This window comes from Tamandua tetradactyla, chromosome 10 (genome assembly GCF_023851605.1).
Source record: "Tamandua tetradactyla isolate mTamTet1 chromosome 10, mTamTet1.pri, whole genome shotgun sequence".
Classification (NCBI taxonomy): domain Eukaryota; kingdom Metazoa; phylum Chordata; class Mammalia; order Pilosa; family Myrmecophagidae; genus Tamandua; species Tamandua tetradactyla.
In genome coordinates, this window is record NC_135336.1 from 26,026,663 (window position 1) to 26,053,151 (window position 26,489).

General features: G+C 35.1%; 1 protein-coding gene, 1 non-coding gene and 1 pseudogene across 6 annotated transcripts in view; 2 read left to right on the forward strand and 1 right to left on the reverse strand.

Moving 5' to 3' along the window:
* Window positions 1-26,489, forward strand: part of GSK3B (glycogen synthase kinase 3 beta) — a 283,540-nt gene that overhangs the window by 219,435 nt on the left and 37,616 nt on the right. For all 5 annotated transcript variants that reach the window (XM_077118222.1, XM_077118221.1, XM_077118224.1 and 2 more), the window contains one exon: window positions 18,447-18,542. In XM_077118222.1, the coding sequence (XP_076974337.1) occupies window positions 18,447-18,542 (96 nt within the window). The remainder of the gene's footprint in view (window positions 1-18,446; window positions 18,543-26,489) is intronic.
* LOC143648351 (ADP-ribosylation factor-like protein 8B pseudogene) lies at window positions 749-15,937 on the forward strand (annotated as a pseudogene).
* LOC143648980 (U6 spliceosomal RNA) lies at window positions 17,268-17,371 on the reverse strand. The gene has a single exon (XR_013158870.1). It is a non-coding gene; the product is annotated as a U6 spliceosomal RNA (small nuclear RNA).

Below are 26,489 nucleotides of genomic sequence, written 5' to 3' on the forward strand. Positions count from 1 at the left end.
AAGGTCTTTTGACTCTTCTAAATCTGTACCAGTCAGATTACTTTTGCAGTTTATATTAGTGATGTGCATAATCAAAACAAGATCCACCCTTTTTGACAGGAAGGAAGGAACTTGTTACCTGTGGGATTTTCATAGATTTGCATACAAGTTTAGGCTGGGGAACATCATACTTTTGGTGAGGATTTGATACTTTCCTCCTAAGATCATAGGACAAGAATGTCCACTGTCACCACTTCTGTTTAGTAGGGGAGGTTCTAGCTATGAAAATTATCTTTTATTCGTTAAAAGATATCCAAGTTAAGAAGGAAGAAGTGTAACTGTATTCACAGGTAACTTGGTCTGTATATAGAAAAATTACTCAGCAGTAAAACAATGAGGGCTAAAACAATGTTGAACAAAGTTGAAAGACACCCATTTCTCATTTCCAAAAATTATTTTCAGCTGTAGTAATTAAGACAGGATGGTACTGGCATAAATTTAGCCATATAGATCAGTAGTATAGAATTTAGAGTCCAGAAGTTCACCCTTACGTTTACAGTCAATTGATTTTTGACAGGGATGCCAAGGCAATTCAGTAGGGAAAGAAGAACCTTCAACAAATGGTGCTTGAACATCTGTCTATCCATATGTGAAAGAATGAAAGTGGACCTCTACCTCACACCGTATATGAAAATTCACTCAAAATGGTCAAAGACTTCAAATATAAGAGCTAAAATGATATGACTTAGAAGGAAACAGGTATAAATCTTCATACTCTTTAGTTAAACAATAGTTTGTTAGATATGACACAAAAAGTGCAAGCAGCAAAAGAAAATTTGACGTTAGCGATGTTAAAAACTTTTGTGCTTCAAAGGACACCATCAAGAAAGTGATAAGACAGCCCACAGAATTGAATCAAATTTTTGCAAATTATATATCTGATAAGGTATTATATCTATAAATATGTAAAGAGCTATGACAACTCAGCGATATAAAGCCCAGTTAAAAAGAGGTCAAAGGATCTGAATAAACATTCCTCCAAAGAAGATATATAAATGGCCAATAAGCAAATGTAATGATCCTCAGTGTCAGTCATTTGGAAAATGTGCAATGACATACCACATAATACTTACTGGGATGGCTAAAAATTGAAAAACAGACAGTAACTAGTGTTGAGGAGGAAATGGAGAAATTGGAACCCTCACACATTTCTGGTGAGATAAAATGTTGCAGCTGCTTTGGAAAACAGACACTTCCTAAAAATATTAAATATGTAGTTACAATATAACCCAGTAATTTCACTCATAGGTATCTATCTAAAAGAGAATTGAGAAATATCCTCACACTCAGAAAAATTATACATGAGTGTTCATTGCCGCATTATTTATAATAGCCAAAAAGTGGAAGCACCCCACATGCCTGTCAACTGATGAATGAATACACAACATGTCAGGCATGAAGGACCACGTATTATGTGATTCCATTTATGTGAAATGTCCAGAATAGGCATTTCTATAGAGACAGAAGGTAGTTTTATGGTCGTGAGAGTTTGGGTGGTGGAGAGGATAGGAAGTGATTGCTAATGTGTGTGTGTGGTTTTTTCGGGGGCGATGAACATGTCCTAAAATTATGTAATGGTGATAGTTGTACTATTCAGTTAATATACTAAAGGTCACTGAATTGTACATTTTAAAGGAGTAAATTTCATAATATGTGAATTACATCTCAATCAAGCTCTGTTAAAAATAAAATCAAGAATGAAGACATCTACCTGTAGATTTATTGAATAAGATAATTTTGCTGCTTCTAGCATAGTTTACGAAAAGGAGTAAACTGTGATTCATAGTTTTTGCAAAGTGTACTAGAGAACTTATATTTGCACACCCTCAGTCCCACACAGATTAGGTTAAGTGACAGATGGCAAGATAGGAAGAATAGAATAGAGTATTAAACACATGAAGGCATCGTCCTGTACTAGTTCATTCTGCTCTGGGCAGAATAAATATTTTAAACTAACCAAATTGTTTAGTTGTGCTCAAATAACATCCCACTTACTGCTCTTTTCTTTCTTCCTTTGTCTTCACTGAAGTTCTTAAATTATACTATTTGTATTCCTGCTGCTTTAGCTTTTTGCTTCTTTAGAAAATTGGAAAGAAACTGTAAAGGAAACATTGCACCACAAGAAAGAGGTTGTTTGTGTCAAAATTACAATCATAAAGGGGGAGAGGTAGAAATTGGATAAATCTGTTTGTGTTGAGACGTCAGTATTTTAACTACCAAGGGAATTTAGTGGGTTTAAAAGGGGAAGACCGATAAGTTTTAGGAAAGTATGGGGAGGTATTTCAGATCAGCCCCCTGAATATTTCAGATCAGTCCCCTGGAAGTAAAAATGTATGGTAATGATTCAAATGTCATTAGAAAACTGATGTTTGAAATAGAAGAGCACTATGACATGTTTTCTAGTTTTCTAATTAGATAAATTTGCCAAGATTAAGGTTTAGGCAGCCAACCTGGCAGTATTCTAAATTGAATGTATGATTCTTTTATGCAAAATGTAAATGACAATGTTTATTTATTCAGTTATGCATGCATATAGTATCTTTTGACTCTTTTATGCAATTTCATTCATTTATTTTTAAAGTTTTTATTGGATTCATTATATATATAGGTTTTACATCCTTTTAAGTCTTACAGGGTGCATCCATGTGTTGATTCAGTGACCAGTTTTTGCCAGGTTCTGGGCTAAAGAACGTACATGATCTTTTTCCTCTAGAAGTTCAAAGACTGAGAGGAGGAGGAGAACAACAAAGGGCTAAAAAGTAGAGCAAGGCAGGTATTGTCCCAGAAGTCTGAGAAAGGTATAAAGGCAAAAGCATTCCCTTTGAAGATAGTCCTGTCAGGAAACTATTTACAAAAGAGATAACCCTTAAGCTGAATCTTGAAATGTGGAAAGGTGCTCACCGTTTGGAGAGGGAGAGAAATGGAAGTTACATTGAGGCACTAATTTTGGCTAAGATGTTTAGTGAAACCAAGTCTATTGCAGGCTTTTTTAATGGCTTGTGCTTAGTTTTGAATGGTGTGGATGGTAGAATTTATCAGGAGAAAGCTGGAGCTATAGTCCGTGGCCAGATCACATCAGCCTGTAGGTATTTGGAAACCATTGGAGGATTTTAAAGTGAGGAGTGGAAGTATTTCTTTTAGGATATCTTTTACTTCACACTTGTTTTATAAAGGCTGCACATGCAGCTCTATTGCTGAGATTTGGCGACCTCTGCTGTTGAGCTATTTAAAAAAAAAGGCTGTGGTGGAAATACTTTTATTTCAGAGCTTTCATCAGATGCTTCTTTGAATTTGTTTTACTCTTGGGAGAGAATAATCATCAACTCATAATTCCTGATTTGATATTTCTCAGTGTCTGGATTAATTTGGTAACTAAGTGAATGAAAATATAAAGGGGGCTGGGCACAAATTAAATGATTGATTTAATCATACGGGGATGAACTGCATCCCCAAAGGAATGTAACCAGCTAATTGCTGTTTCTTTGGATTATTCCACCATCCTTCCATGCCATGATGTTCAGAATGATGGATCAAAGAAAAGGTGTATTTTTGCAACGATGGAAAGGTCATGAATTCTAATAATAGATAACTGAAAATAACACTTTCCATTGGTATGCTAATTTTTAGCCTTTTATTTACCATTTTTATTGTATAAGGTATCATATTTATGAAATAATTCATGAAACATGTTTGTCCAACTTATTTTTCTTTAAGTCATGCATATACTCAGTTTTATGGAAATCCAGAAATGAGCATTAATATATTTTTTAAAAATGTACATCCTTAATCTAAACATTTTGTATGTAAATTTCTTTTTCTGTTTTTAAAATTCTAAGACTACTTTTGTGTCGTGAAATGATGGATGATGTCCAATATTGTTTTTTTGTTTTTCTTTTTTTGTATGCTGTATGGCAGTCACAGTTCATTCTTTTTCCACGTGCATACCCTGTTATTGTAGCATCATTTGTTGAATTTTTTGTTTGTTTGGGAAAGTGCATGGGCCAGGAATCAAACGCAGGTCTCCCTCATGGCAGGTGAGAATTCTACCAATGAACTATCATTGCACCCCCCCAACATCATTTTTTAATGTATAAAATAAAAGTGGTAAAACAGGCCGTTGAGGGGTCCAGGCTAAGGCCCATTCATGTGGGAGCCGTTGCTGCCACTGCCTGTCCATCTGGTTGCCCATCCTGCTTCCTAGCCGCCATCATGCTGGCGCTCATCTCCCGCCTACTGGACTGTTTCCGCTAGCTTTTCTGAAAGGAGGAGATGGAGCTGATGCTAGTGGGGCTGCAGTACTTGGGCAAGACTACATCCATCAGTGTCATCGCGTCAGGTCAATTCAGTGAAGTTATAATACCCACAGTGGGCTTCAACATGAGGAAGGTAACTAGAGGTAAATCACAATAAAGATCTGGGACATAGGAAGGCAACCTCGATTCCAGAGCATGTGGGAACAGTACTGCAGAGGAATCAGTGCTATTGTTTACATGATAGATGCTGCAGATTGTGAAAAGATAGAAACCTCTCTAAATAAGCTACATAATCTTTTAAATAAACCACAGTTACAAGGAATTTCAGTGCTAGTACTTGGAAACAAGAGAGATCTTCTAATGCCTTGGATGAGAAACAGGTAATTGAAAAAATGAATCTCTCTGTTATTCAGGATAGAAAAATTTGCTGCTATTCAATTTCCTGCAAAGAAAAGGATAATATAGATATCACACTTCAGTGACTAATTCAACATTCAAAATCTAGAAGAAGCTGAAGAATCTCTCAAAGTCTTCCAGTCCTTCTTGACTATAATCCTAAAATTATTGTCTGTTCCTCTGAAGTACTTCTCAGAATACGGTCCTTCCTAAACCAAAGAAATTGTCTTTTTCAGAGTTTATTTCTCATGTGCACTGCTGAAGATGTGTATCCCCTAATCCTTCATAAAGAACTGGCTAGAGTTGCCATGATAAAGTCAGCACACACAAAAAAAGCTTTTTGCACATACTTGTCTTAAATAGTGTGTAGAGCTCTATTAAAAAACACGCTTTGACCATCTTAAATCAAGAAAATTGCTTATTTCTGTTCTGATCTTTCTGGGTCAGATTTTTATATTGATTTTCAGTACAATTCTATCTATGATATTTAATTAGAGAGTCCAGTAGCTTAACACTGGTACTGACTTGAGACAGCATGAGGTTTCCAGTGCTATACACAGTATTTAGAAAACCTTTAAGCCTGACTCAGGTGGGATATAAACATACGGTGTTTATCTTATCTCACACCTTAGGAATTTTAAAAAATGGTCTGCAGAGTGGGAGCAGAGGTACCAGATTAATGTTCTTATTGGTTCTTTACAGAGATTTTAGTTGATTGTTGAAAGTGCTTTCTGAGATTTCTTCCTCACCAGATTATAGTTGGGGATATGGAAAGAACTAAGGCATGCTGTTTTGTATCTGTCCAGATAATTATTTCTGTCTTTTATTTCTTTTCCTAGTTCAACACACTTTTTTAAGGGGTTGGGAATTGAAGATTTTCTCAAAAGCTTTTATGAATTTAGAGCATTCCAGCCAATGTAATAAAACCTGTTAAGAATGTCAGACTGTTCAAAACACCTGTTTGTTGTTTCTATCTCCAGTCATTAATTCAGTGCTGCTGCATGACACTCTCTTGACTTTTTGTAGGTAGTCGTAAAGTTGACTTTCAGCACAAGAGATACTTATAAACAGATAAAAATTCTTATTTTCTCTTATTGATGTAAGATTGGCACTATTTTGTCTGATTCCATTAGAAATCTTGATTATTGTGACAACTCTAGACCTGCCTGCTTTATTTAATGTAATCACGTGCAATGTCTACAGGTTGTTTAATAATCAGTCACACAGAGAACTGAGGAACTAATGCTGTTTATTCCTTGCTTCTATGATACAGAGGTGTACACAAACTTAAAATGACATGTTTTGTAGTTTAGTGATCTCCATATACATTAAGGGACATATTTATACTGGTTCACTTGTAAATTGTTATTCATAGAGACCACTATAGTAGATAAAACTCTGTGATACACCTGCTTGTGTGTTGCCTCACACTATGTGTGATTTTGTTTCTTTTGTTAAGCAGCACTTATTCATAGACAGTGCATTTCCAAACATGTTGAGCACTCAAAGTGTAGTCAACAGTGAGTTCTTTTAATAATACCAGTTTTAATTTATAGACCTCCATGGCCTTAAAAATATTCTGTACAAAAGACTGCACTGTGTTGCACAGATACTACTTGTTTTTCTCCATTGACATTTTTGTGAGTAGAATCTGGTCTTTTAAAATTCTGTTCTTATCCTTTGAAGCATGTTGCATACCTCCCTGTTGGGTAAATAAAGGGATATTTAAACTTACATAATTCTTTCAACACCATTAATGGTCACTGTGAGCCATTAAAAATATTGGCAACTTGCTTGTGCCTAAAAGGAAGAATTGGAACTAGAATGTGTGGCTTTGTGGAGACCTCGTAGGTTTGTTAATCGACCTATAGCTAGACTTTAATGTGTTTGTGTGTCTGTTTATTGCTTTCAGCATTTCAAGACATCCAGACACTACAGCCAACATTCTCCTATGCATTAACCTCTTCATGTGAAAACCTAACAGTTACTGAACTTTGTAAATATGTGAATTTTTTTATTTAGGTGGCTGCATTTTTTGTCTGTTTACTGCTCTTCTCAGCTTTATTCAATAAGCGTACATCTTGAGGGTTGTGCTGGCAGTTTTAACTTTAAATGTGCATCATGATGGAAGGTGCTGACTTCATTGGAAAGTTATGGAAATATAATGGGTCCATGGACCATGTGCTAGAAAGAAATCAATTCTGTCCTCTAAGGATTGGGTCTGTGGACTAATTAAAATAGAAATAAACTTTTAAAATATTTTTTAAAAAAAGTGGTAAAACACATGGGATAGTTGATCTCTTAAAATGTCTTCGGTTTGTGGTATTGGTTGCAGATGGTCATGCATTCAGAATCTTTACTCTTCATCATCTGCCGCTTGCTAACCTTTTCACCCTTTAATGTTGCTCTGTACAGTTCTCATTCTCTAGTATTAACTAGTTATTACAGTTACCCAAATTATGCTATTTTCTACTTTCGTATCAAGTAGATAAAGAATATGCTTCTGACTCATTTCCTTCCTAGATTCCTTAAGTAAACTCAGTTCTTATCTCACCTAGAACCCTTTCCTTAGCTTAGAGCAGCATAGCATTTTCACCTCATGTATTTTATATGTTTATTTTGTTGTACTGATCTTGGCTGATTGTGGTTGATTGAGGTATGTCTCTCTGTGTCGTAGAGTTCCTTGAGGATGGAGCTCAAATGTTTTGAATGAGGAAATGAATTTCAAAATCTGAAAAAGTTTTAATATGCTTTTTGATTATGTCTTTGCATTCTTACATTCCTTTGCGTCTGAAGTCATACCTTTGCTTTCTTAAAGAATATACATACTGTGTATAAAATAATTCTGACTGATATTTTTTATTCTAATCTTAAAATATATCTTAGTAGGAGGTTCAAGGGAGTTCAACAAGAATTCTAACCTGCCATGTTGGAAACCCAGTTTGAGTCCCTGTCCGTGCAATTCCAAAAAAAGAAATGCAACATGATGCTGCAAGAACAGGGTACTCACATGGAAAAAGAATGAAGTGAGACCCCCACCATACAGCATACTAGTATATATATAACTTAATGAAAAAATCTACATTACAAAGTAGACTCCGTTTCTATTTTTTAAGTCAGCTTTTTTCAGATGTAATATATAGAGAGATATATATACAATTAAATGTGACTATTTTAATGTACAGTTTAATGAATTTTGATAAACATGTATACCCATGTAACGATTACCTTGGTCAACATTTAGTAGAGCATCTCCATCACCTTCAAAATAATTTTATGGTCTAGAGTGAACAGTAGTCCCAGGCAAACTAAGATGGTTGATCACCTATTCATGCTCCTTTGTAGTTAGTCTCCTATCTTCAGTCCCAAGTGAGCATTGATTTACTTTCTGTCACTACAGATTAGTTTTGTCTATTCTAGAATTTCATACAAATGGAATCATGTTTCTTTTGTGTCTATTTTTTGCTCAGCATATTGTTTCTGAAATTCATCCATGATGTTGCTTGTATTGCCAGTTTACTTCTTTTTACTGCTGAATAGTATTCCATTTGCTTGTGGATGGACGTTTAACTTGTTTTTTGGGTTTTGGCTATTATAAATAAAGCTACTATAATATTTGTTTACAAGTCCTTTTTCAGACATGTTTATATTTGTCTTGAATAAAAACCTGGAAGTGGAATTGTTGGTCATATGGTAAGTATATGTGTAATTTTATGAGAAATAACCAAACTTTTCCAAAACCAGTTTTACTGTTTTACACTTCCACCACCAATGTTTGAGAATTCTTCTTTACAATCTCATCAACACGATATTATTGATAATTTTAGTTTTAGTCTTAAAATTCCTTTTGTCATTAGGAAATGATCCTCTTTATTTTTTGAAATCTCAGATTTTAATTGAGATATATTTACATACCATATAATCCATCCAAATTACACAGTGTCTCACAGTTTCATCACTTCTTTCTGCAGTCATCATGGTCAATTTTAGAACATTTTCAGTACTTCAAAAAGAAAAGTAACAAATCGACATTAAAAAAGAAAACCCGAAACACTCTTTATCCTTTATCCTCCCCATTATTGACCCCTAGTATTGATATTGATGAAATCATACTAAGATATTACTGTTAACTATAGTCTCAGTTTGCAATCAGTATTTTTCCCCAGATACCACTCTATTATTTACTCTTTATACACGTGTCATACATTTGTACTAGTTCATGAAAGAACGTATTCATATTTGTAGTGTTAATCATGAACATTGTCTACCATAAGGTTTTCTGCGTTATACAGTCCCATATTTTAACCTCTAGTGTTCCTTCTGGTGACATACATGACTCTAACAACCCCTATCAACCATCATCACCCACAGTTTAGCACTTTTTATTTGTGTTAAATTTTCTTGTTTGGAAATTTATATTTTCCAGCTTTTTAATGATTATCATTTGCATGGTATGTCTTTGTACAGCCTTTTCATTTTAATCTATGTGTCTTTATACTTAAGGTGTGCTTTTTTGGAGACAGTGTAATAGTTAGGTTCTTCTTTTTTATCCAGAATGACAATTTCTGCCCTTTAACTGGGATTTTTAGACCATTTACAGTCAATGAAGTTATCAGTATGATTGGTTTTAACCTTGCAGTTTTTTTTCTTTTTATCCCATCTTTTCTTTGCTACTGTTTTTTCTTTTTTTTTTTTACTATCACATTTTGGATTAAGAATTTTTGATTTTTCCCTATTGTCTTTTTCCATTATACTTCCTTGTTGCACTTTTTAAAAAATTTATTCTAGGATTAAAAATAGGCATCTTTAACTTATTGCAGTGTACCTTCAAATAATAATATACCACTTCACATAAGAATAAAAACTCTTAAGACAGTACATTTCCATTTTGCCTTTTTATCTTTGTGCTATTTTTGTTATACCCTTTACCACTACACTTTATAATTCCCACAATACTTTATTATTTTTGCTTTAAACAGTGTTTATTCGAAGAACTTTAAAAACGAGGAGGGAGCGTGCACAGGTGATTCAGTGGTAGAATGCTCACCTTTCATGTGGGAGATTGGGTTTGATTCCCAAACCATACACCGTACCCCCACCCCTCCCAAAAATTGAGTAGGGAATTTATATATTAGGTATATCAGAGGCCATTAGGAATCCTTTTCTTTCATCCTGAGGGACATCCCTGTAGTGGAGATTTCCTGGTGACAACCTTTTATCTTTTGTTTGCCCTTATTTTAGAAGGATATTTTCACTGAATATAGAAATCCTTGGTTTCCATATTTTTTTGCTGTTCATTCTTTAGAGAGGCTTCTCTTATGTCTTCTGGCTTGCATTGCTTTTCTTATGAAAAGTTTTAGCTCTTGCTCTTATCATTAATCCCCTGTACATAATGTGGCTGTCTTTTTCTTTTGTTTCTAGCATTTTTTGAGGATTTCCGCTTAATCAGTGGCTTTTATCAGTAAATTTTGACTTGTTTTGGTTTTCTCTGGTTTTATACTGCTTGGAGTTCATTGAGCTTCTTGGATTTGTGGGTCACTGTTTTCATCAAATTTGGAAAAAATTTGCCCACTATTTCTTTAGTTTTTCTGCACCCACCTCCTACCTCCTTCTTGGACTCCAGTTACATGTACATGTATTTTTCTAGTGTTTTTGCCTCCATACTTTAGTTTATTTAAGTTTGCTGGTTTTTTCCTCCCTCTTCTTTGGTATCTGATCAGCTGTTAATCCCCTTAGTGAAATTTTCATTTCACATATTCACATTTTGTAATTTTCAGCTCTAGAATTGCCATTTGTTTCTTTTTTTATGTCTTCCATTTCTCTCATTATAATGGCTGTCTTAAAGTCCTTATCTGCTAATTCCATCATCTCTGTCATTTCTATTGTGTCTGGTTGATGTTTCCATGTTTCTTTACATGTTTAGTAAATTTTTATTGGATACTGGACCTTGTGGAAGCTATGTTGCTGAATGTCTAGATTTTGTTACCTTTCTTTAAAGCCTGTCGAGTTTTGTTTACACGTGGAGTTACTCCTATATGGCTAAATGCAGAAGTCCATAATAGTCTTTTTTTTTTTAATTATGTAAGCCCTTGCATGGAATTCCAAGTTTATTGAACTACTTATAGAAGGTTATACAGAATTCACTACTTTACTTAAGTTTACACTTGACCACCTTAAAGTAGTTATGGCTCCCTGTTAGATGCACAATATTTATACCCAAAGTAATGCAATAACAACAGTAATTTCTGCAGCTTAACCATTGTGATTAAAATTAGTTGCAATTAAAATTATTTTTAATGTACATATCCATAGCACTTGCCCACCATTTAACAATTTAATAATCACAGTCAAAAATTTCCAAAATGGGAAACAATCACTAATAGACAAAAAAATACTAAACTTGTATGTTTGATATTGCAAATTTACTTATACATGAGAAAGCAAGGGATTTACGGTGAGAGTCTATAGCTACGGAAGCCTCAAAATGATTTATCAAAATGCAAAATCCTTAAAATTTTGAATAAGTATTTTGTAAAGCATTCTAAAATAGGTTTGAGAGTTACATTGTTTTAATCTTGTTGTACCAATCACATGACTATTTCTTCATATTCTGTTGCTTAAGACTTATAATATTAACAGTTCAAGATCTTCTTTTTATTATATTGTTTTGGGTAAATTTTATTTAAATCATGGATTGGTTAAGTAGTCAAGAAAAGTCTGTTTAACTTTTTCACTGCTAATTACTATCTGATGATCTTAAAAAAATCTTAATATATTCTTCACAATTCAAAAAGATTCAGGTTTCTTTTTTTTAATGGTATAATTGGTGTTGTTAAAGTGAATTTTCTGAATTATTTCTTAAAAATTCTTCCTTGTTTCAACAAGGAAGTAAATATTGAGTAAAACACTTAATATTGAGTAAAACACTTTAGAGTATCAGATAGACATACGTTTGAATGCCATATCTTCCACTGGTAAACTGCATGAGTTGTCAGTTAACCTCAGACAACCTTAGATTTCTTCAGGTATAATATAATAAAGATAATAGAATAGCAATAAAGTTTAAATGAGAAAGGAAAATTGATGCATTTAGTATAATGTTTTCACATGCTAGGTGTCAGTAAATATTTCTTCTCGGTTTTCCTCTGGCTTCTCTTCTACCTTGCTCCTTACTCTCTGTCTTTCCTCACTAATACAGTCTTTGAAAAGAGAATTTATATTTTCTACCTCCACTTAATTATTTTAGATGATTAGGGTCTGCTTAGATTTCTCACGACTGCACTAAAACTCACCATGGTCATAAAGGAAATCTTCGTGACCAGCTGCATTGAACACCTTTCAAGCCCTATTTTACTTGGGCTCATTATGTCATCAGAAGCCTACCTTTCCCTTTTTCTTTAAATGCTCACCTTCCTTGATCTCCAAGGTATTTTGTAGTCCGTGGGACCTCTTGCAATCTCTTTTACTTCTTACTCAGTCTTCTGTAATTTCTTTTTCTCTATATGTTTGTGTAACTTAGAGTTCCATATTTAGTACTCTTCACCTTCAGCCTTCTTTGTCTGTTCAGAGCCACCTAGCATCTGTACAAGAGGTACTACCCAAGCAGTTTTTCTAGCCCCAGCCTCTCCTCTAAGTGATGTACTCAGTATCTGCCACTTGGTGGCAAGCTCTTCCTAGATATCTTGTCTCAAATATTACTTTCTTTACATTTTTTATGTTTAATAACACTAACAGTATTCACAACTCCTGAAGTTAGAAACTGGCATTCTTTTCCCTCCAACCAAGTCTAATAAACAGATTCTTTGATGCCACTCCTAAAGTTGGTTTGCCCTGATGAGATTTAAAATTTGTCCAGGCTCTGCCTCTAATTAATTGAGTCTTATATTCTTTCTGGACCTGTTTTTTTCATCTGTAAAATATGTTTATGAATATGTTTGGTGGCAGAGTTCAAATAGAGTTGAGAGGCTGCTCTGGAAGTTGCTCTTACCACAAACTTTAGTTAGATATTGCTACCAATCATAACCTGCCAAACCCCAACCAGGACCATTCCAGTTAATCCTAAAGAACACCTAGGGCAAAATATAAAATTCTACAAGGGTTCCATGCACTAGAATAACTTTCAAAAAACCTACAACCTCCAGATGGGTCCCTGGACCAGATAACTCCTGAAACCCAGAGGGCCCTGCCTCTCCAGAACATCAGATAGTTCCAAATCCTTACCCCATATTAGTGACAGACCTTTCCAACATGAAAAAGTTAGAATGGCTATAACCCAAACACCCCCAAGGAGAGGGTTAGAAAGATCAAAAATGATGATGGAGTTATACAGAGGAGATAGGATTTAACAAATGAATATGATTGTTGAATCATTAAATTGCTCTCTTTTAGTCTCTAGTATCTTAGAGCAGCTAAAAGTAAAAACCTAAAATTGTGGAATTGTAATCCATGTCAAACTCTGAAATATGTTCTGCAGCTAATTGTGGCGCTGTGCTATGAAATTTATTGCTTTTTTGTATATATGTTATATTAGAAAAATATTGAGGCCTTTTAGCCTCCTATATTCTGGAGCGGCTAGAAAGGAGAATCTGAGGGGATCATATGGTAGCCCATGACAGACTGAGATCTGTCCTGTTACTACTTGTTGAAGAGTGCTTTGAAAACCATTTCTTTTTTATTTCTTTACTTTATGTCTATGTTATATTATGCAATAAAAAAAGTTAAAAAAGAATGTTTGGATCAGATTGGTGTCAGCAAATTAGGAATGGTCTGGGGCCAAATACACTGTGACACCTATTTTTGTAAATAATTTGTTATTTTCCCATTTGTGCTACATACAGCATTAGAGTTAAGTGTAATAGCAGAGATTCTGTGGCCCACCAGGCCTAAAATATTTAACATTTGGACCTTTACAGAAAACGTTTACTGACCCCTGCACTAGAGGATTTTCCATTTAGTTTTTAATTTGTTTGCCATTTGAAGTCACCAGTATAAATAGTTCTCTTGTATTGAGAAGACATCATCATACTAAAATGTTCATCTTCAGTATTTCAAATTTAGGAGCTTTCTGTAGTTGTGTTTTATAATATGTGGTAAATCCTTTTAGTTAGCCTGGGGAGAACCTGATCTCAGATTTAAAAAATAAGAAGGAAAAGAATAAGAAAATAGTGATAGTAGTTGGATATTAATCATGAAGAATTAAATGCAGAACCTACTGTGGCATTAGGATCTCATGATAACCTTAGTGATTCAAGGGCATGTGGCTATGACGGAAAAATAAGATCTCCATTGCTATTGGTTATAACCGAAGAATAAGATCTCCATTGCTATTTTGTACTGACAGACTTCTTCATTTGTTTATTTGCTTTAAAATATTTGATAGTACATATATCAAAGATGATTATCTTTACAAGATTAGTAATTAAAGTTTCTTAAAAGTCAAGATAGCCTTATTTTGAGGATAAAGAACACAGCTAAATTCTCACTACAAACTATAATTAAAATTCCTTTTTCATAGCATTACTAATCATCTCCTATTGTGGTAAAGTATTTTCCACACATTGTAATAGCAGGTGGATTCTAATATTTGAAAATTTAATATTTTATAAATATTGAACCTTAGTTAATGATATCTATAGTTAAGTATACCGATGTCTATAATTTACTTTGAAGCACATCAGAAAATACGACAGTAGGTCAGTGGTAGATTTCTCACCTGCCATACGGGAGACCCAGGTTTCATTCCTGGTCCATGCACTTTGCCACCCTACCCCCACCCCCCACAAATCCGATAAATGTTGCTGCAATAATAGGATACTCACATGGAAAAAGAATGAAATGTGACCCCCCCACCATACAGCATACTAAACAAACAAACTAATGACCACAATTAAAGAATAAGGTGGATTGATGTATAGGTAGAGGGATGGATATTTACTTTCTTGTTTTCCTTTCAAAATACTAAAATTTTGTATGTTAACCAAACCCTGTATGAATGTCATGATTCTCAGCTGCTTTATTGTATGTTTTGCAAATTTATTTTCATGGGGAATATGCTGGCCTTTGTTATAATAATTTAAAACATACACACACGCACAAGACTTGTAACATTCACTTCAAGGAGTGGCCTACCTTTTGCGTTATACAGTTTGTAACTTGAATTCTCTCCCATAGCCCCTTAGGCAAGTTAGCTAATTGGCTGATAAATCCGTGAGATCTCTGTCTGCACAGTAAAAGGATGCATTTACCAATGGACATCATACAGCTCTCATTTCCTTTTGTCGTTCTTACCAATTCCTACAAAGTTAGATCTATGTATTATGTTGGCAAAGTACTGAGTACATGGAGGGAAAGCTGCACAATAAATACTGATTTCTGGATATTTCTTGAGGGTTTTTTAATTGTATATTATATAATAATGTATAATTATATAAAAATACTTAAGAAATATAAAGGTTTAAATATCCGTGTAACTACTACTCATTAAGAATTAGAAGGTACTGCTTTTGTATCTTCCCAGGCATGCTTCCTCCTCCATGCACATAACAGTTTCTTAACTTTGTGATGTATATTTCCATGCTTTTGATTTCATTTTTATCTTTTACCATGTAAAATAAGTTTAGCATTGTCTGATTTTGAACTTTCTGTAAGGGAGTTATAGTATATATATTCATTGTTGAGTAAAAAGTCAACTCTGTGAGATTCATTTACTTCCATTCTTCTTGCTAATAAGTTTACCATCTACTTTCATTTCCTGGCTGCTATAACAAATACATGCAATGTGTTGATTTAACAGTAGGAATTTATTGGCTCTGGGTTTTGAGGCTCGAAGGAGACCACAATTAAGGTGTCAGTAAGTCAGTGCTCTCTCCCTGAAGATTGTGGCTTCTGGGGCTGTCTGCTAGTAATCCTTTGGGTTCCTTGGCTTTTCCATGAAGGAGACATGTCCTCTCCCATGTCCAATTTCTTTTCCTTTTAAGGACTTCAGCCATATTGATTTAAGGCCCACTCATTCAGTTTTGGCACACTTTCACTAATAACATCTTCATAGGTCTTATTTACATTTGTGTTCATACTCACAAGACCAGAGATTGGGACCTGAACATTTTTTGTAGGGTACAAAGATCCCCAACACCATCGTATGACTATACCACAATTTATTAATTCTGTTAGGTTTTCCCTTTTCTTTAACTTTTATTATTTTGAACAATGTTGATTTGAACATGTCAGAGTTTCCCTAGATTAGATACATACTTTGAAGTGGAATCATTAGGTTGTATTATGTTGTAGGGTACCGAGGTATGCATTTTTCCAAGGAGTTATATTTGGGGAACAGAATTTTTGAGAAGCTCGCTAGTACTCCTTCCTTCACCCTTTTCCCTCCTCTCTCAGTACATGTACAGACATACACCTATATCTTTCATCAGTGGTTTACTTTGTAATATAAATGCTTTCTTTCTGTTTAAAACTAAAATCTTGATTCCTTTTCCGCCTTCAGATTTTAAGTATAGATAGTTGCTGATTTATAAATGTCTGATCCCTACAGTTACAAAGGCCAGGGATATCCTTCCCAAGACTTTATTAAACTAAAATTTTATTACAAATAAAAGGATAAAGCAGTTAGATAACTCAAAATGTGTTTTAGTGCCCTGAGACTATGCTTTCCCCAGAAGAGTGTTGCAAATATGGAATAGGATGATAAATATTATAATTTAGATTCAGCAACATCAGGACTTTGTTCAGAAATCGTCTCAGGCAATTAAAGATCAGTTTAATTGCTAAATTTCTTTTTTTACTTACAGCAACATAATTCTGCAGCTCGGAATGTATTTTCCACCTGTCTTACCCAAGTTTTATGATTTTGATATTTGTAGAACTTCTGAAGGTTTTTAAATACAGCATCATTGAGGTATAATTGGCATGCAGTAAACTGCACCTATTTAAAAATATATAACTTGATGTTTTGACATGGATATCTACCCATGGAACCATCACCATGAATTAAAAATAATGGACATGTTCATCACCATTAATAATTTGCTAGTGCCTTTTTGTAATCCTTTCCTCTAGCCTCTCCCTACCCCCATCTGTTCACAGCTTTCTTCTTTCTATCACTATTGTCAGAAAATTTTCTAGAACTCCGTATGAATGGAATTACATGCTAAGGTGTTCTTTTTGGTATAGTTCTTTTACTTAGCATAATTATTTTTAGATTCATTCATGTTGTCCCTTTTCAGTACTAAGTGGCATTCCATTGTATGGCTGTGCACCATTTGTTTATTCATTCGCCTGTTAAATTTTAGTTCTTTCCACTTTTTGGCAATTATAAAAATGCTGCTATGCACATTTGGGTACAAGTATTTGTATAACCATGTGCTTTCTTTTCTCTTGGTTAAGTTGCTAAGGAATGGTAATGATGAGTTGTGTACCAAGTATATATTTAACTTTTTATGAAACTTCCTATTTTCCAATTTTTTACATTCCTATCAGCAGTGGATGAGAATTTCATTTATCACCAACCTTACCAATACTTGGGATGTATAACCAGTCTTTTTACTTTTTATTTATTTATTTTATTATTTTTTTTTAATGAGACGCTTCACGAATTGGCAAGTCATCCTTGCTCAGGGGTCATGCTAATCTCTGTATCATTTCAGTTTTAGTATATGTGCTGCCGAAGCAAGCACCGGTCTTTTTACTTTTAACCATTTAGTGTATATAATAGTATTGAGTTTTAGTTACTCTCCAAATTTACCAATACTTGAAATATATAGCCAGTCTTTTTAATTTTAGCCTTTAAGTGTTTAGTAGTATCTTATAGTTTTAATTAGCATTTCCCTAATGACTAATGAAGCTAAAAATATTTTCATATGCTTATATACTATTTTTTTGTTTTCTTTGGTGAAGTGTATTGATATCTTTCCCCATTTTTATTGGGTTGTCTGTCTTCTTATTTTTGAATTGCTTAGTTTTTTGGTATATTCTAGATACAAGTCCTTTTCAGGGTGTGTTTTGCAAATGCTTCTCCATCTGTGACTTCCTTTTCATTTTTTTAAGTGTCTTTTGAAGACCTTTCTTTTAAAATTTTGATAAAGTGCTGATAGTTTTAGTGAAGACAAGAGAATTAAATAAAACTGACAAAAATTGCCAGTTCTCTCACTTCACCCTGAATAGTTATGGAATTACACCTGACACCAATTGCCAGCATTCTTATTTCAACATTAAACATATAATTATGTGAGTTCAACAAAATGGGAAGTGGAACTATCTTGTTCTTTTTTTCTCTTCATAGGTCATAGCATATTTCTTGTACACAGGGGACAGTCACTAAATATTCAGTGATAGAATAGAATTATTGATAACAGTGTTTGAGCAGTTATTTCCTGATTAATATGTTGAAGACATAACCTTTGGCCATATCTTACTAAATGAGTAAGAGAGATTCTCATTTCAGATGCCACCACTGCAATAGATTTTATTTTTCTAGATAGAACAAAGATGCCTGATTTTTCTTGAATATTTTGAGTGACTCTTTTAAGACCCTGATTTAAAATTACTGTTACAAAAAGCTATAGAGTATAGCATGGAATTTGTAGCCAATTATAAATTAGAAGACTTTCATAAAATCTGCTGTATTTAGCCAACTTTGTATTTTATTTGACTTGCGAATTCCTTTTTTCAACGTAACCAATATATTAAAGCATAAAGCTGTATTTTTAAGTGTATGGAAAAATATGATAGTAACTTCATTTATTTGTTTAGGTCCTGGGAACACCAACAAGGGAACAAATTAGAGAAATGAACCCAAACTACACAGAATTCAAATTCCCCCAAATTAAGGCACATCCTTGGACTAAGGTGAGTAAAATGATTTTTCATGAAAGTACATAAACCAATATTTAACTAAAACTTGAGTTTCCTGTTGTTCTTAAATTAAATTATTTTGAGGTCAAATACCTGTCTGAATTATGAAGTATACAGCATGTAAAGATAGCTATAGTAGTTGTATTTAAGGTTTTTATTGACTTTGTTTTTATGTCCCCACTGATTTTCTGTAGGCAGTTTCCAGCTTGGGTTTTTATTTCCAAGGTGAGAATAATATATTTATATCACTAAAATCTAGAATTTGATTAGGATAAAGATCTTATATTAAAAAACTTGAACACTTTAGACTCACAGAAGTGCTTAGTTCCGTATTATGTAGAATATAACATATTTCCTTCTTTCTTTTAACTGTTAAACTGCAGACCTTGTTGTAGATGGTTCTGTGTGTTTTTCTCCTCTTGTTTACCTTCCTGTTGGTGCTTTAGGAGCATGAACAAAAAGTAGAAGGGACCTTGCCAGGAATATATTAAAAATAATTGGTGTGTTAACAGCATGTCAGTAGCCATCGGAAAAACCTAAGATCATCATTAGATGGATCTTTTTGTAAAGAGTACAAGTACTAATTTACCAGGATTTTTTTTTCTTTGCTTTGACACTTAATTGAGATTATTTTAAGAGGGATTTTATTAAAAAGTTTTATTGATTTGATTTATGAGATTAAGTATGCAGAGAAAAAAACAGAGTATCTCAGTAACGTTTATAGGTAGAGTGAATCTCTAGTTTCCTCATTTTACAGGTTCAGAAACTTAGGCCAAAGATACTGAATGACTGTTCCAGGATTATTTATATTTTTTTCTCTCATGGTATATTTTTTGCTGCTTAGAAATGATCAACTTTTTAATGTTTTTTTCAGGCAGAAATTCTGTGTATTTAAAAATATAATATAAGAGTTTTGATGATTGAGAAATTCATTAGGTAGATTACAGATCTTTTACAGTAAGAGGTGAAATAATATAGAAGTATTGATGAAATTATTTATCTTCCCTAGAATCGAAATATGTCACTCTCTTTGTAAATCATATCATGATTCCACTTACTTTCCTTAAAGTCCTCCCAATCTCATTACCTCTCTTCACTTCACAAAATCCCCTTATTATGAATTATTTCCTATTTAGAATCAGATATCTCAATATTATTTTGTTGTAGCTTTCATTGGCCAAGAGACTAACGTGCTGTCCCACTCCCACTATTTTTAATTTAGGGCAAGCATTAAGTAGTATGAAATAAGTGTTCTTTGATCTTTGTACTCAAAATTTTTTTTTTCCTTTATTAATTAACGGGAAAAAGAAATTAACCCAACATTTAGAAATCATACCATTCTACATATGCAATCAGTAATTGTTAACATCATCACGTAGATGCATGATCATCGTTTCTTAGTACATTTGCATCGGTTTGGAAGAACTAGCAACACAACAGAAAAAAATATAGAATGTTAATATAGAGAAAAAAATAAAAGTAATAATAATAGTAAAAAAAAAAAAACCTATAGCTCAGTTGCAGCTTCATTCAGTGTTTTAACATGATTACTTTACAATTAGGTATTATTGTGCTGTCCATTTTTGAGTTTTTGTATCTAGTCCTGTTGCACAGTCTGTATCCCTTCAGCTCCAATTACCCATTATCTTACCCTGTTTCTAACTGCTGGACTCTGTTACCAATGACATATTCCAAGTTTATTCTTGAATGTCGGTTCACATCAGTGGGACCATACAGTATTTGTCCTTTAGTTTTTGGCTAGACTCACTCAGCATAATGTTCTCTAGGTCCATCCATGTTATTACATGCTTCATAAGTTTATCCTGTCTTAAAGCTGGAAAATATTCCACCGTATGTATATACCACAGTTTGTTTAGCCACTCGTCTGTTGATGGACATTTTGGCTGTTTCCATCTCTTTGCAATTGTAAATAACGCTGCTATAAACATTGGTGTGCAAATGTCCGTTTGTGTCTTTGCCCTTAAGTCCTTTGAGTAGATACCGAGCAATGTATTGCTGGGTCGTATGGCAATTCTATATTCTGCTTTTTGAGGAACCGCCAAATTGCCTTCCACAGTGGTTGCACCATTTGACATTCCCACCAACAGTGGATAAGTGTGCCTCTTTCTCCTCATCCTCTCCAGCACTTGTCATTTTCTGTTTTGTTGATAATGGCCATTCTGGTGGGTGTGAGATGATATCTCATTGTGGTTTTGATTTGCATTTCTCTAATGGCCAGGGACATTGAGCATCTCTTCATGTGACTTTTGGCCATTTGTATTTCCTCTTCTGGTAGGTGTCTGTTCAAGTCTTTTTCCCATTTTGTAATTGGGTTGGCTGTCTTTTTGTTGTTGAGTTGAACAATCTCTTTATAAATTCTGGATACTAGACCTTTATCTGATATGTCATTTCCAAATATTGTCTCCCATTGTGTAGGCTGTCTTTCTACTTTCTTGATGAAGTTCTTTGATGCACAAAAGTGTTTAATTTTGAGGAGCTCCCATTTATTTATTTCCTTCTTCAGTGCTCTTGCTTTAGGTTTAGGGTCCATAAAACCGCCTCCAATTGTAAGTTTCATAAGATATCTCCCTACATTTTCCTCTAACTGTTTTATGGTCTTAGACCTAATGTTTAGATCTTTGATCCATTTTGAGTTAACTTTTGTATAGGGTGTGAGATATGGGTCTTCTTTCATTCTTTTGCATATGGATATCCAATTCTCTAGGCACCATTTATTGAAGAGACTGTTCTGTCCCAGGTGAGTTGGCTTGACTGCCTTATCAAAGATCAAATGTCCATAGATGAGAGGGTCTATATCTGAGCACTCTATTCGATTCCATTGGTCAATATATCTATCTTTATGCCAATACCATGCTGTTTTGACCACTGTGGCTTCATAATATGCCTTAAAGTCAGGCAGCGTGAGACCTCCAGCTTCGTTTTTTTTCCTCAAGATGTTTTTAGCAATTCGGGGCACCCTGCCCTTCCAGATAAATTTGCTTATTGGTTTTTCTATTTCTGAAAAATAAGTTGTTGGGATTTTGATTGGTATTGCATTGAATCTGTAAATCAATTTAGGTAGGATTGACATCTTAACTATATTTAGTCTTCCAATCCATGAACACGGTATGCCCTTCCATCTATTTAGGTCTTCTGTGATTTCTTTTAGCAGTTTTTTGTAGTTTCCTTTATATAGGTTTTTTGTCTCTTTAGTTAAATTTATTCCTAGGTATTTTATTCTTTTAGTTGCAATTGTAAATGGGATTCGTTTCTTGATTTCCCCCTCAGCTTGTTCATTACTAGTGTATAGAAATGCTACAGATTTCTGAATGTTGATCTTGTAATCTGCTACTTTGCTGTACTCATTTATTAGCTCTAGTAGTTTTGTTGTGGATTTTTCCGGGTGTTCGACGTATAGGATCATATCGTCTGCAAACAGTGATAGTTTACTTCTTCCTTTCCAATTTTGATGCCTTGTATTTCTTTTTCTTGTCTAATTGCTCTGGCTAGAACCTCCAACACAATGTTGAATAATAGTGGTGATAGTGGACATCCTTGTCTTGTTCCTGATCTTGGGGGGAAAGTTTTCAGTTTTTCCCCATTGAGGATGATATTAGCTGTGGGTTTTTCATATATTCCCTCTATCATTTTAAGGAAGTTCCCTTGTATTCCTATCTTTTGAAGTGTTTTCAACAGGAAAGAATGTTGAATCTTGTCAAATGCCTTCTCTGCGTCAATTGAGAGGATCATGTGATTTTTCTGCTTTGATTTGTTGATATGGTGTATTACATTAATTGATTTGCTTATATTGAACCATCCTTGCATACCTGGGATGAATCCTACTTGGTCATGATGTATAATTCATTTAATGTGTTGTTGAATACGATTTGCTAGAATTTTATTGAGGATTTTGCATCTATATTCATTAGAGAGATTGGTCTGTAGTTTTCTTTTTTTGTAATATCTTTGCCTGGTTTTGGTATGAGGGTGATGTTGGCTTCATAAAATGAATTAGGTAGTTTTCCCTCCACTTAGATTTTTTTGAAGAGTTTGAGGAGAGTTGGTACTAATTCTTTCTGGAATGTTTGATAGAATTCACATGTGAAGCCGTCTGGTCCTGGACTTTTCTTTTTAGGAAGCTTTTGAATGACTAATTCAATTTCTTTACTTGTGATTGTTTTGTTGAGGTCATCTATTTCTTCTTGAGTCAAAGTTGGTTGTTCATGTCTTTCCAGGAACCCGTCCATTTCATCTAAATTGTTGTATTTATTAGCGTAAAGTTGTTCATAGTATCCTGTTATTACCTCCTTTATTTCTGTGAGGTCAGTAGTTATGTCTCCTCTTCCATTTCTGATCTTATTTATTTGCATCCTCTCTCCTCTTCTTTTTGTCAATCTTGCTAAGGGTCCATCAGTCTTATTGATTTTCTCATAGAACCAACTTCTGGTCTTATTGATTTTCTCTATTGTTTTCATGTTTTCAATTTCATTTATTTCTGCTCTAATCTTTGTTATTTCTTTCCTTTTGCTTGCTTTGGGATTAGTTTGCTGTTCTTTCTCCAGTTCTTCCAAGTGGACAGTTAATTCCTGCATTTTTGCCTTTTCTTCTTTTCTGATATAGGCATTTAGGGCAATAAATTTCCCTCTTAGCACTGCCTTTGCTGCGTTCCATAAGTTTTGATATGTTGTGTTTTCATTTTCATTCGCCTCGAGGTATTTACTAATTTCTCTTGCGATTTCTTCTTTGACCCACTTGTTGTTTAAGAGTGTGTTGTTGAGCCTCCACATATTTGTGAATTTTCTGGCATTCTGCCTATTATTGATTTCCAACTTCATTCCTTTATGATCCGAGAAAGTGTTGTGTATGATTTCAGTCTTTTTAAATTTGTTAAGACTTGCTTTGTGACCCAGCATATGGTCTATCTTTGAGAATGATCCATGAACACTTGAGAAAAAGGTGTATCCCGCTTTTGTGGGATGTAATGTCCTATAAATATCTGTTAAGTCTAGCTCATTTATAGTAGTATTCAGATTCTCTATTTCTTTATTGATCCTCTGTCTAGATGTTCTGTCCATTGATGAGAGTGGTGAATTGAAGTCTCCAACTATTATGGTATATGTGTCTATTTCCCTTTTCAGTGTTTGCAGTGTATTCCTCACGTATTTTGGGGCATTCTGGTTCGGTACGTAAATATTTATGATTGTTATGTCTTCTTGTTTAATTGTTCCTTTTATTAGTATATAGTGTCCTTCTTTGTCTCTTTTAACTGTATTACATTTGAAGTCTTAACTTGTTGGATATTAGTATAGCCACTCCTGCTATTTTCTGGTTGTTATTTGCATGAAATATCTTTTCCCAACCTTTCACTTTCAACCTATGCTTATCTTTGAGTCTAAGATGTGTTTCCTGTAGACAGCATATAGAAGGATCCTGTTTTTTAATCCATTCTGCCAGTCTGTGTCTTTTGATTGGGGAATTCAGTCCATTAACATTTAGTGTTATTACTGTTTGGATAATATTTTCCTCTACCATTTTGCCTTTTGTATTATATATATCATATCTGATTTTCCTTCTTTCTACACTCTTCTCCATACCTCTCTTCTGTCTTTTCGTATCTGACTCTAGTGCTCCCTTTAGTATTTCTTGCAGAACTGGTCTCTTGGTCACAAATTCTCTCAGTGACTTTTTGTCTGAGAATGTTTTAATTTCTCCCTCATTTTTGAAGGACAATTTTGCTGGATATAGGAATCTTGGTTGGCAGTTTTTCTCTTTTAGTAATTTAAATATATCATCCCACTGTCTTCTAGCTTCCATGGTTTCTGCTGATAAATCTACACAGTCTTATTGGGTTTCCCTTGTATGTGATGGATTGTTTTCTCTTGCTGCTTTCAAGATCCTCTCTTTCTCTTTGACCTCTGACATTCTAACTAGTAAGTGTCTTGAAGAATGCCTATTTGGGTCTAATCTCTTTGGGGTGCGCTGCACTTCTTGGATCTGTAATTTTAGGTCTTTCATAAGAGTTGGGAAATTTTCAGTGATGATTTCTTCCATTAGTTTTTTTCCTCCTTTTCCCTTCTCTTCTCCTTCTGGGACACCTACAACACGTATATTTGTGTGGTTCATATTGTCCTTGAGTTCTCTGATACCCTGTTCAAATTTTTCCATTCTTTTCCCTATAGTTTCTGTTTCTTTTTGGAATTCAGATGTTCCATCCTCCAGATCACTAATTCTGTCTTCTTTCTCTTTAAATCTATCATTGTAGGTATCCATTGTTTTTTCCATCTTTTCTACTTTATCCTTCACTTCCATAAGTTCTGTGATTTGTTTTTTCAGGTTTTCTTTTTCTTCTTTTTGTTCAGCCCATGTCTTCTTCATGTCCTCCCTCAATTTATCGATTTCGTTTTTGAAGAGGTTTTCCATTTCTGTTCGTATATTCAGCATTAGTTGTCTCAGCTCCTGTATCTCATTTGAACTATTGGTTTGTTCCTTTGCCTGGGCTATATTTTCAATTTTCTGAGCGTGATCCGTTATCTTCTGCTGGCATCTGGGCATTTTGTCAGAAATCCCTGGGTGTTGGACCCAGCAGGTTGAAAGATTTTTCTGTGAAATCTCTGGGTTCTGTTTTTCTTATCCTGCCCAGTAGGTCGCGCTCATGGCACACGTTTGTCTGCGGGTCCCACCAGTAAAAGGTGCTGTGGGTCCTTTAACTTTGGAAAACTTTCGCCGTGGGGGAGGTTCGCCAGCCTAAGCGGCTTGGAAGAGTGCCAGCCGGCCCGGGGGTCCGAACGCGGGGAGGGTCGCCGGCCGCTGAAGCCCGGGAGAGCTCCCGGCAATCTCACCGGAGCGGGTTCTTCCAGCCAGGCAGCCGTTCCAGGATGGGGTACGCTGTCTTTTTGATCTTTGTTGTGGCTCCGGGAGCTGTTCTGTATCGTTTCTGCTCCCCTAGTAGCTGTTCTGGAGGAGGAAAGGTGAGGATGGCAAGGCTGTCGAGGACGGTGGCGGAGGAGCCGGTGAAGGCGGAAGAGGGCACGGTGGTGGTTGGAGAGCCGCTGGAGTAGGAGAAAGGGAAGGAAAAGATGGCGGATGGAGTGCCGCCGGAGCTGAAGGGGAAAGAGAAAGGCAAGATGGCGGTGGGAGCGCCGCCGTCGGAGAAAGAGGAAGAGGAGGGCTAGATGGCGGCGGGAGCGCCGGCGGAGAAAGAGAAAGAGGAGGGCTAGATGGCGGCGGGAGCACTGGTGGAGAAGGGGGAAGAGGAGGGCTAGATGGCGGCGGGAGCGCTGGCGGAGAAGGGGAAAGAGGGGGGCTAGATGGCGGCAGGAGCGCCGGCAGAGAAGGGGGAAGAGGAGGGCTAGATGGCGGCGGAGAAAGAGGAAGAGGAGGGCTAGATGGCGGCGGGAGCGCCGGCGGAGAAGGGGAAAGAGGAGGGCTAGATGGCGGCGAGAGCGCCGCCGGTGGAGAAAGAGGAAGAGTGGGGCTAGATGGAGGCGGGAGCGCCGGCGGAGAAGGGGGAAGAGGAGGGCTAGATGGCAGCCTACTCAAATTTTATTTTGAACCTAGATCAGAAGATACTTTCCGATACTTCCTAAAGATGTCTTTAGGAAGATACTCACCTGGCTCCAAACCCAGAGAATCTCATATCACCTATTTAGATTTAGAGGGTGAGTTGCAGTTGGATTCCATTAAGCTTATCCCCAATTAAAAAGTTTACAGTAAATGATTGCAGTGTACTATGATTTCAACTATGTTAAGGAAAACAACAGCAACAACAAAGAGAATTCTGTGTATAGAATAAATACAAGAAATAATTCAAAATGTTAACAGTAGTTTAGGTGAGGAGAGTATGGGTGATTTTATTTTCTTTGTTCTACTTTTCAGTATTTCCACATTTTAATAAACGTGTTATTTTTGTGAAGAAAGGTAAGACTCTGGTTTAATCTAGGT